The sequence below is a fragment of the Helicoverpa armigera genome, chromosome 4 (assembly GCF_030705265.1).
Source record: "Helicoverpa armigera isolate CAAS_96S chromosome 4, ASM3070526v1, whole genome shotgun sequence".
Taxonomy (NCBI): domain Eukaryota; kingdom Metazoa; phylum Arthropoda; class Insecta; order Lepidoptera; family Noctuidae; genus Helicoverpa; species Helicoverpa armigera.
In genome coordinates this window covers 11,884,349-11,896,679 of record NC_087123.1, presented here as the reverse complement: position 1 = coordinate 11,896,679, position 12,331 = coordinate 11,884,349, and the positions used below count along the sequence as shown (strand labels likewise).

General features: G+C 35.4%; 1 protein-coding gene across 7 annotated transcripts in view; it reads left to right on the top strand.

The window, feature by feature from the left end:
* The window catches only part of LOC135116747 (netrin receptor UNC5C-like), a 116,384-nt gene extending 110,069 nt beyond the window's left edge, over positions 1-6,315 (top strand). For 6 of the 7 annotated variants that reach the window (XM_064034270.1, XM_064034271.1, XM_064034274.1 and 3 more), the window contains 3 exons: positions 2,139-2,260; positions 2,503-2,736; positions 3,155-6,315. In XM_064034270.1, coding sequence (XP_063890340.1) covers positions 2,139-2,260; positions 2,503-2,736; positions 3,155-4,335 — 1,537 coding nt within the window. In that variant the 3' untranslated portion in view covers positions 4,336-6,315. The remainder of the gene's footprint in view (positions 1-2,138; positions 2,261-2,502; positions 2,737-3,154) is intronic. The other variant, XM_064034275.1, reaches the window with a different exon arrangement.
* The last annotated feature ends 6,016 nt before the right edge of the window (positions 6,316-12,331 follow it).

Genomic DNA, 12,331 nt, shown 5'->3' with positions numbered 1-12,331 from the left:
ATGAGCCTTTTTGCCCTAGTGTCATTGACATTGACGTACGTGCTTTATCGAACTTCCATGTGTCTGAATCCTGAAAGCTTCAAGACAATAGACTTCAGTTGCATGCACACCGCTAAAACTTTTACTAGCCTTTTTTTCCTCTTCATATACCGATCAGATTTTGTCTGTACCATGTTCTTTAAAATAATGAATTATGTTCTTGCAAGAAATGATTTATGTTATCGGATAGGTATCTAGACACACGGCAGTGTGTCCGCCAAGTTCGAGCAAAAAAAGCGACACACCGGCCGTGGGTTATATTATTACATTACACGATTACACGAACCATTTCGGGCCAAATTCGACCCCCCTATAACTCAAAATCTATTTTATTTACGCATACCAAATTTCTAGTATCTGTTGAGACCCCCTCACTTATCTAAAATACAAAATTTCATTAATATACCTATTGTAGGTCTTGAGATATTGACGTCAGAAAATCGCTATTTTTACTATACACTCACTGACTGACTGACTGACTGACTCACTCATCAAAAACCTAGACCACTTCAAATGGTCGTATTGACTTGAAATTTGGCATGGAGGTAGGTCTTTATGTCAAGGTAAAGGGAAAAATCTGAAAATGGCCAAGTGTGAGTCGGTTTCAAAATAATGAAGGTGTTTTGTACCCGGTGTAAATTTATACCCCTAAGGAACTAAAACGAAATAAATTTATCTATAATTATATAATATATCTTCGAATGGTCGTACCGATCTGAAATTCGTTACAAAGGTTTGTATTAAGTCAAAGTAAAGTAAAAATCTGATCTGAAAACGACCAAGTGTGCGTCAGTTTCGAAAAAAACGAATGTGTAACTTTGATCCACGAACATAATATATGATAACATGTCATGTCAGTCAGTTGGTAAATCTAGTCCAGTTAGTTAATCTAGTTCATTTCTTTGTAAGAAGCATAAATCTGAAAGATAGTATAAATGAGACATTTCCTTAACTAACTTAATCATAAGAAAAAAATAAAATAATCAACCTTACAAAAATAAATGAAATCCCACCCAAAACAATAATGTGAAAGACTGCCAAGTTCGATAATATGGGAATGCTTCGCCTATAAAAGAAGTGAGATCTGAATAAGTACCAAGTTCCATAGTTACATATACCTCAGTTCAAAATAGTTACTTTTTAATGATGTTACTTGGCAAGTTTTAATAGAAAATTATATACTTGATTCATTGCGTTTAGTAGGTTTATGGTGTGTGAAAACTTGCCAAGTAACATCATTAAAAAGTAACTATTTTGAACTGAGGTATATGTAACTATGGAACTTGGTACTTATTCAGATCTCACTTCTTTTATAGGCGAAGCATTCCCATATTATCGAACTTGGCAGTCTTTCACATTATTGTTTTGGGTGGGATTTTTAAATAATTACTTGTGCAAATAAAGGTGTGGCAACTAATAAATAACAATTAGCCGAACACACACTCAATTAATGAATACGAAAACGCTAATGACAAAGATCAAATAAATCATTACACTTTTTGCTCAATTAGACCAAAGATTAAAATCCTTAATTATTCAAAAGGATATAATCTCAAAAGACATCATTTAAGTTTGCAAGTGATTTAACCTAAAACAAATAAGATACATGTCTCTATAATAAATGGTTAAGATCTATGAGAAAGATTAATTGAGCAAAAAATTAATAGATACATGGTTTATGAATGAAGTCTATAATGATTCTAACGTTAATGTTTTAGGTGGATTACCTGATAAATGATAGGTTTGGTTTAAGAATAATGTTATAGATGCAAAAAATGGACTTGAAATTTGGAACATCTGCTTATTAACTTCAAACTTTATAGAACCGCGTTTATAATAAACAACGTATATTGTTTCACATATTTTGTTAATTTATCCGTAAGCTTCTTTGTTATTACGAGTATTAAGATCTGAAAAAAATTTAGTTTTAATATTGAAATCGACTTTGCCTATTATTGGAGTCATTGCGATATTAAGACTCATTATCTATCATTTTCATAATCTTCCTTTTGATCATCGACAAGTTTTCTCATCACAATTTTGCTCGTAAACGCAATTCTGCCAAAGTCTTTGTATTGAACAGTTCATTTTGTTCACAGTTACGCGTCACCAGTAGACCATCAGATAACTCCTTGCGCCTCAAGCAAGGGCCAAAGCGATGACTACGACAGCAAACCCTACAGCGAATCCGAACATTCGGCCTCCAGTTGTTTCACTAGCTGTAAGTTCTTCTATTATTCATTCATTAGTATGATTGGTATTCATCATAGGAGCTTTTAAAAATATGGCTCCATTGATAGTCATTTGTCACGTGCTTACCACGTGGTTGAAATTATTTATGTTAGCCTTTAATTCTTCATTTATGTCACGATCATCTATTTCGTTACCTACATCAACTATTCGAATATTTGTTTGTTCTTTAAGTGCTTTTTCCACTGCCACTTACTATAATTTCTCTTCTAGCGGGCTCAATGTATGATGCAGCGAATGAGTCTGTGACGCTCCAACTAGCGGAACTCGTGTCGAACTCGCCTACATCTCAGTCCCTCTCAGTTTCAAGTGCTGGGGCGAGGTTGGCATTGCCTGCCGCCGGTGTTGCCCTGTCAATACCTGAGGCAGCTCTGAGTAGGGGCAGGAGAGAACAGATATACGTCGCCGTGGTCAAAGACGATCGGTATCGACCCAGATTGGGAAAAGGTTGGTATCTGTTAATTTTCTAATTGAAATTCATTTACAAAATAACCTTAGCAAAGTTAAATAGCGGTCACCTTTTATTATTTACAACATGAACTCTGTTGATGTAATACATAATTTAATTTTCGATAAATAATTTTGCCGATCCACTCTTGTATTTATTATGCCCTAAAACATCAAACTGCTATGAATATTTATGAGTCCAAAACTTTACTGGAGCACAAGTCTAATAAAAATAAATTGATTTTGCGATACGATAGAGAACAAATTCCAAAGGTAATTTTAAACGATGTGTAATTATGTTATGGTATCAGCGAGCTATAATTTCTGCTTGGGAAAAAACTGATGCCTTGGGCAGGCCTGGTTGTAACGTATGTACCTGCATGAATACGAAGTACTCACAGCAAATTCCGCCCCGCAGGTATCACGCAGCTGAGCCCAGTAGTTAAGTGCGGCCCGCCGCGTCTTCAATTAAACAAGTCAGTCATCCTACAAATCCCTCACTGCGCCAGCCTGAAGCACGGCTTCTGGAATCTCTCGCTATACGCCATCGATCACAACAGTGCTAAAACCGACAATACTCAACCGCAATGGAAGAAAATCGTCGGTCTCGGTCAGGAAACGATCAATACTCCCGTGTTCACTCAACTCGACAATGATAAAATATTCCTAGTGACCGATATGCTGTCTACCTTTGTATTAGTGGGTGAAAGTTTCAATGGAAAGGCGGTAAAGGCGCTTCAGCTGGCAATATATGCGCCGGCAGTGCTCAGCGAAACTAGCGCAGATTACAGTATAAGACTTTACGTATTCGAAGATACGCTTTGTGCGGCCTACTACTGTCAGGAACAAGAGAAGAAACTTGGCGGCGTCCTACTCGAGCGACCCAAAACTTTACTGTTCCAGGACGGAGGTTCAAATCTTTGTTTGAATTTAGAACACGTCAGCCCCGGCTGGAAAGCTAAACCGGGTATTGGTTACCAAGAAATTCCTTTCCAACACGTTTGGGGCTCAAATTACAACGCTTTACATTGCAGCTTTGTATTAGAGAGAACCCATGATTGCGACAATATCGATTTCAGCGTGTCTGCCTGTCAGAGAACCAATCCGTCATACAAGCAGACATTCCGAATATCCCTCGAGGACGTGCGGAGCCGATCGCCGCGGGGACGTTCACCCCGCGCCGAGTCGCAGCGCAGTTTTAACATAACTGAAAACCTTTTAGAGGCTCGTATGTGCCGCAGCGAAGACGGGAGCGACGGCAGCGTTAAAAGGAACGTAACAGTTAGCGAGGCGGGCGTCAACGAGTGCGCGGGTGAGGGGCCGTTTAAATTAAGTGCTCGAATAAAAAGGCAGTTGTGCGCTATATTGGACCCGCCGAACGCGCGCGGGAACGACTGGCGCGCGCTGGCGGCTCGGCTGGGCGTGGATCGCTACACCACGTGGTTCGCCACAAAGAGCTCGCCAACAGAGGCTATCTTAGAGTTGTGGGAGTGCCGCGAGCGAGGCGCGGGCGCCACCGCCGCGCTCGCCGCCGCGCTGCGGCAGATGGACCGCCACGACGCCGCCGACCTACTGCACGGCAGACCCTCTTGGTTATGAATTCCTCACTCACCCCAAACATGCCCTAATTAATGACTTCAACTCAACGGTACGTATCCGTGTGTATTCTAATGAGACAATTGTGAATGATGATAAATGTGAAACTATAGGCCTATGCGAACGAATGTATATGGACGATTGTTGGTAAACTAATGAGTAGTTTAAATGTTATGTTAGAAAAAAGTATAGTTTCGTAGGCCGACGGCCTAAGTTTGTAAAATCTTCGTAGTATATTTTGTATAGAATATTCTATGCTGTAGATAAGCGATCGATGAATAAATTATATTATATTAGCAATAATAGTGCCTACAATGTCTTTTAAAGAAACATTGCCGACTTGAGTCAGTCGGCGTCAGTTGGTTATTTTGTTATTTTTTGTATAGTGTTTGAGTGTTTTATTAACTGAGAAATTCGCTTATTTTTCTATTTTATTTGCTCGCAATAATTTTAACTTGCTTATTATAGATTCGAACTTTGTGCCAAATATGTACTGCCACAGCAAAATTTTGGCAATAATCTAAAAGAAAATGTTATACGTGTCTAACTCTGAGCTTATCTAGCTACTGTTTAAAGTTACAATATAAGTATTTTTATTTGATGTTAGATGAATTTTCAATATTTATAATCACGTTAGGAAAGAACCACTAAATTGACTTGTCACAAAGATTCATTTTCACTCACATTAGAAGCATGAATAGTGGAAAATTCATCTAATACTCTCGTTTACTATAAAGACTTTACAACTGCATTTATATCTAAAACTAATGCAATGTAAACTTCGAATAAGTCAAACTTCTACGGTCTATTTATGCGCGATAATCTACATTTAGAATTCACATTTACAAAACAAAATGAACTTAGTGAAAACTCATCAAATTACAAAATATCAAAATAAATCTTTACTGCCTAAACTCACTGCCTTTAGAAATTATCGCGTATGAAAAGAACTGAAAATTCCGCTATCCAATAGAAAAGATCTTGCTATTTTCAACCTTTTAGATCGTTTATACTGCTGAAATAGGGATAGAATGAACAATATAAAATCATGAACTTACGTAAAAATTTTCGATAGCTATACAATCATCACAGATAAATGAAACAACGTATGAGAAAAATCATATAAATTACGATATTGTCCAAAAATGGTATTGGTTACCTTATCGAAGATAAACCAATACTCATCGATAGATTGTGAAACTGGCCATCTCTATCATAGACAGACCATCAACCTTTTTACTCTCCAATCTTACCAACCTAACAGTCATTAAATCATTCTACTGTTTAACTAAAACCTTTCCCAATTTGGTCTGGACCACTCTCTTCTCTGTTATTAAGGCCATCAACAATATTTTTATTTGTAATAAAACTTTCATTGATATGTAGAATCCACGATGACAACTTAATAACTTCGATAGCGTGGCCGCGCCCGAGGGGTATTTTGGTCCATACAATTTTAATTGTCATGAATATACAACTGGTTTTCGTGTTACGATTGAGTTATATGAAATTGATTATAAAAATAGTATTGGGAATGGAATTGTGAGAGTAATAAAATATTAGGTTTATAGCAAGGCCTGATGAGTGGGAAAATATAGTCGAAATTCTTGATTCGAAGTGAGAATACCTTTATGAAGTGAAGTTGGAACAATGCGCAATGAGAAACTTTTGAACTGTACAATTACCATCATTGCTACAATAAGACTTTTAGAAGGACATTTTATTTTCTTTTATATTTTAGGATATTTTATGAACTCCTATTTCAGCAGTACAACGAAGCACTTGATCGTCTCTTTGTATATAATGTGATAGATTGTAAATATCATGTATCGCAGTTACAGAAGTAGTTGGAACATAACTATTGCTATGTAAATGGTGTCATCACCACCAGTAGACTATATATATTTTTGTTAACGTGATGAATATTAAAATAAATGGATCTGTGATACTTAAATAATATGAAATAAATTATGTTTAACTGTGCATAGTTTGTTGTTTTATTCTTTTTAATTTTAAATACACGAAAGATGAGGAATCATTCTAGCAAGTATAAAAAAAATTCACCAAGGAAGGACATACGAGGAAGCCTTAAGATCTCATACCAGAGGAGCAAAAAGTATAAATATAACGAAATGTAGGATAGCTGTTTGTAACTATAATATTTCCAGAATATATGAAATATGGTAGGTATATAGTATAATATATGCTCATAATCATATTATGATTCATGTCAAATACAGCGAAGAGACACACTTAGGGGCGTTAGAACAATATTTAAAACAATTATGTACATACTGCCATTATCAATTTCAAAAGTGACACAAAATTCAGTCTCAACAGTTGTCAAGCTTTGGCTGTATCTTTAAGGATACACAAGGATTGCACAGCATAGCTGCGTTACCTGAAGGACCTACAAATATTAAAAGGTGAGTAAGTACTAAATCGTGTCATTTTCGAATTTCTATGAAATATTCGTAGTTACCACAAAATTTTTGACACCTCACTTTTAGAAATTCAATAAACTCTACAATGTTATTAGCCACCTTAAAAAAGTACCTGAGTATCAATAAATTATTCATTAATTTGCAAATAGTTCTCATTGATTCAGAAGAAGTTTTTACGTTCACTGCTTCATTCATAGTAAAAAATCCGATAACAAAAAGCCTATCTAAGCTTACATCAACTACAAATTATTACGCAACAGATATTATCATACTTGTAAGTAATTAATCACTTTAATAATATACGAATATGTAATTTATCATTTTGTATCCGTTCTGATAAAACAACCTATCATTATGTCATTTTAGCTGGTTAGAACTATTTGTAACAATCATCATCTTCTGTCCTACTATAGCTTTTAGATATGTTTGGATAATTCTAAGATCAGGACAATCTTTATGCAGGTTGTAGCTAAGTAATAGAGAAAAAAACGCGCAACTGATAAGATGGTTCCAGTTTATTATTACGTTAACGTAATTTCAGACTTGGAAATACTTACCCAGGTCAATGCCTTTACAAGTATCCTTTGGATTTAAAATACATTAGATTGTTCACATTATAATGAAATATGAATTTGACCTGTTTTAATGACACTTCTTGGAGAAACCATCTCAATTCAAATCAGTTGAACAGTTTTACCGTGAAAATATACAAGACCAGGCATTCCCACTCAACATATTACTCACACATGATGCATACACAAACGTTACTTAATTACAGCCAATGCATAAACGTTTAACTAATCAATTTCCCCACCAAAATCCTTCCACGGTCATTCTCCTAACAACACATCTCACATCGCATTCCTATCTTGTGAACCTCTGAACAAAGATCAAACGAAATATGTCCAAATCGAATTGACGCCTCAAATGCTTAACATGAAACAAAACATAACAAAACTAAAGAATTTTAGCTATTTACTTTGCCTTGAACGAGAGTGACAAGCGAAGAAATTTTGAAAATAAATTAGGGAACTACAATGTATGGAGTGAATATGATTATGAACGCGGCTGATGACAAAGTGGAGTAACGCCTTTTTTGTGTTTTTTTTTTTTGTATGAAGAAGTATAAGTGCAACTAACATTTTGACTGGGAACTGCAACTAATAGCTTGAAACTAGTAAATCAGGTAATTATGGATATCTGATATCCTCGTAGTAAATAAATTCTTTGGAATATGTTGCTGTTATTCCAACATGAAAATACATTTTCAGATTGGTTTAATTTTAATTGAGACAGTTTGCATTTGCTAGCATTGTACTGATGCAATTTTCTCCTCAATTTGTACATTATTTTTCTTTTTCTCAAAATAAAAAAAAAAAACAGTAAACACAAAGGTTATGCCACTTGCTCTCCCGACTTCACACAAAACATGGGGTCTATTGTTGCGTATACGCATGTCGGCAGGTGCGCGCTTGCGTGGTGACGGGTTAGCGTCAAACGTCACGCGTCACGGTAGCGTGACCAATGGGTGACGGTGTCAGTTGCAGCGGGTGGAAAATGTACAAACATAGCTGTTGGTATACAAAGTAAAATGTCCATAAACGGCGATAGATATTATTTTAATATGTGAAAAGGACTTCTAGAACTGCTGGACTTTAATCATATCATTAATTTTAAAAATCTCCTGTACGCAATTACAGTATCTTCCAAAACTCAGAAAAACTCAAAATCATTTGTTTTGATCGGACGCAAAGCAAAAGAAAGCTCTCAAAACGCCCGCCCTTCACCACCAAGATGCAATGTGGCGATTCCGGAATCTTCTTCAATCTGAGTCTTGAAACTGAAGTAAATCATCCCTTGTATAAGCATAATATATTTGACTACGTTTTGCATTACACTGTGACATAACAAAACAACAACGTTTTTATTTTAAATAGAGATAGATTTACAATTAATTAATATTAATGAATGTAAGAAACATGATATTTTGACTACTGTAGGTATGTCACTAACCTGTCAAGATCGATTACATTGTTACGTTTATTTTTTGCACTAAAAGTACATGTTATGGGGTATTATTTTACAACCAGTCACTTGACTTATATCTCAGTTCATTGACCCTTACACATTGAGTATCAAATTAGTAAATCAAAGCTAAAGTAAATTAACTACAACATATAATTCATATCGGGTGTGTCATACTTATCACATTAAATCCTATCACAATATACTAGTATTCTATAACGAATTCCAAATTTAAATTTTTCAATGACCCCGGCTAGCGATCAAAATAAAGGTTGCCGTTCTGAGCAAAACCTTTAATTAAAAGAAGAACGAATATGTAACAAGGCAAAATGAAACTTATTTTAATAGCAATAAGGTCCATAGTCATATGTTCACGTCATGAGGTATAAGAAAAGAGTTTCACCGGGATCATTGCTGCCAACCTAAATCTTTAGATATCAAGTTAAACACTATTTATGTTTTAAATGCTATTTTCTACTCATTAATAATTGTAATGAATATTTTAATTTAAGTTGACTAATGAAATTAATTCACACATTTTTATTTGATATTTCTAGCCGTCACTTGTTTTTAAAGGTTTTTTAAGACATCAATTGATTAAGATTCACTTTTTGCTAATTTCTGTGTTCGGGAAAGTGTGTGAAAATGTTTAGTGCATGGCCGCCGCGCGCGCCGGTTCTTTGATTTGCGGCAAATCGTGTGTTTGCGACAGGATTTTTGTTTTTTACGATAGACTTACGTGTTTTAGTGAACGGTACATCGAGGATGCGAAAGTGAATTGGTGCGTGAAATCGCCATTTCAGTGTTTTGTTTTTGATTGTGATTTGTTATCAGTGTAAATAAACAATGCCTCGAGTAAATTGCACAGCCGCAGAGTACACCGACATAGTGCTTATTTACGGCGAATGCCATCAAAACGCTGCTCTAGCTTTGCGGACATATCGTGAGCTATATGGAACCAGTAGCGTTTGTTCTACAGATTCCCGAATCTTTATAAGAGCAGTGCAATGCAATCTAGTGATTATTCTAGTGATTATTGACGTAATTGTAGGACAATTGAGATGTTAAGTTTGCCGCGCTTGATTCGGCGACGTATTGTTGCGATGCAGTGTTGCCGCTCCTACAACGCAGGTCAGTGAATTATACAAAATACTAATTAAAATGGTGTTCTAATTTTCACTGATTTCTATTCTATCTATCTACTTTGTTCGAAATTTTTAATTCTGCTTTTTTGTGTTAATCGAAATATATTGACCAGTACATTAACGTACTTATTTAATGTAATGTGATTAGGTATGACACACTTTGTAGATATATACTGAGAGAAAATGCTAACATTTGGAAAAAAAAATGATCATGGAATTATTAATCGTATCAAGCATTTGGGTATAGGTTAGATATTAAGGTATTATAAGACTTTATGATACGTATAAAAGCGTAGGTACTTTGTATTACGCAGAACTTGTGATACGAGTAATAATAGCAAAGAACTTTTATGTCTTCATCTTCATAAAAAAACTTAAAAAGGGGGAACTAAAACCAGCTGTTATAAGTACGACAGGTTTCATTAATTCTTTGTTGTTACTTATATTGAAATAATTCAGCGTAAAACGGTCCCAATGTACCAGGACTGCAGATAAGATCAGGAGTTATCAAGTCTACCAAATTATCGCTGCGACTGACACCGCGCACCACCATGCATTTTGGGAATGCATTTAAATACATTATAATGCTACTAGGGCCCCATAGTTAGGCAGGTGTAGTCATAAAATAAGTATTACTCCCATGCTACTGTCCGTTTTTTATCGAACCCCATCTAAAAGCGACATGTGTAAAAAACAGCTTTTTTTTTCGACACCCGTTCTAAAATTTTTATAGTTTTAATTTATGAAAAAGGTGTGTTAGGAATACGTTAATAAGTGGTTAAGGAAAAAATATAGTAATCGCTTTATGACTTCTGATAAAATTAAATTGGTTTCGGTTCGTTTAAGATTTGATTTCAATTATTTATTATGGTCTTGCTAAGCTCGTGCTCGCTCGTGGCTAAGTCAAAGCCGCGCGGATCGATCGATCATAAGGTTAAGCAACGCTTGGTGCGGTCGGTCCGTGGATGGGTGACCATCTTGTCATACTGAGTTCTTCCGTGTTTCGGATGGCACGATAAACTGTAGGTCCCGGCTGCCATTTAAACATCTTTGGTAGTCGTTACGGGTAGTCAGAAGCCAAAAAGTCTGACAACCAGTCTTACCAAGGGGTATCGGGTTGCCCAGGTAACTGGGTTGAGGAGGTCAGATAGCCAGTCGCTCCTTGTAAAACCCTGGTACACAGCTGCATCCGGTTAGACTGGAAGCCGACCCCAACATAGTTGGGAAAAGGCTAGGCAGATGATGGTCTTGTCTATTAGGAATTACGTACAAAAAAATCTTACCGAACGGAAGCTATTTCAAATTACTTTTTTTTTTTTCCTTTATTTAACGTTAAAACAAATGTGTACAATATTAAGTTAAGAAAGCATTGAAAAACCACTCGGGTTTTAAAATAATGCTTAAATACATACACACATCAATACCTAAGTTAAAGATAACAATACAATAGGTGTTCTAATGCTAACAGAACTGAAGTACGTAATTACTAACTTAAAAACTTATTAAGTACAATTATTAGGTAACTACAGAATTGGGTAAATCATTTTGTGATCATATTTTTGATAAAAAGTAGGACTGTGCTTTAGTTTTATTTTAATGTTTTTAATGGTTAATTCTTCGCGTAACTTTGAGGGTAAATCGTTAATTAGTCTAGCAACAATGTAAGCGTCCGTCCTTTCGCCGTAAACATTATTAGCGCGGCTAATCTGCAACCGATTCCGTGCTACCGCTCGTGTGTAAATATGATGTTGTATTTTTTTCTGTAGTTTGGATTCAAAGAAAAGTTTTTTTAGTAATAAGTATTGAAATTGAGTGTGGACAGGTAAAATTTTACAATATTTAAAAAGTTCACTATTATTGTCATAATATTGATTTCGAACATTTTTGGGGACAATATTTTTTAATATTCTTACTTGTAGGTCATAAATTTTATTTAGGTATGTATGATAGGTTCGACCATAAGTACATAATCCATATCTAATGTAGGATTCCGCTAAGGAGGAGTAAAGTAATAGTTTCATTTTGAACGGAATTCTATTTTTAAGAATAAAAATATTTGCCAAAAATTGCCTTAACTTATTGCAGACGTATTCTATATGGCAGTTCCAATTAAATTTGCTGTCTATGTTTAGGCCGAGATATGTTTGGGAATCAACTATTTCTATTTTGGGACAACTGCAGGTGTAGGGATCAAATGAGTGGAGACAACTATGACTGTGGGCTGCAACTCCCTTAATGGCAACATTTTTAATGTATGGGGATTATTATACTACAACTATCAATCTCTTTGCAATTTAAATCATTAAAATTCCGCAGTTTAAATTTTGTCGCTTATTCTTAACGAGCTAAATCCTTCTTTAATTTCAAGACAGAGCGCCCATAATC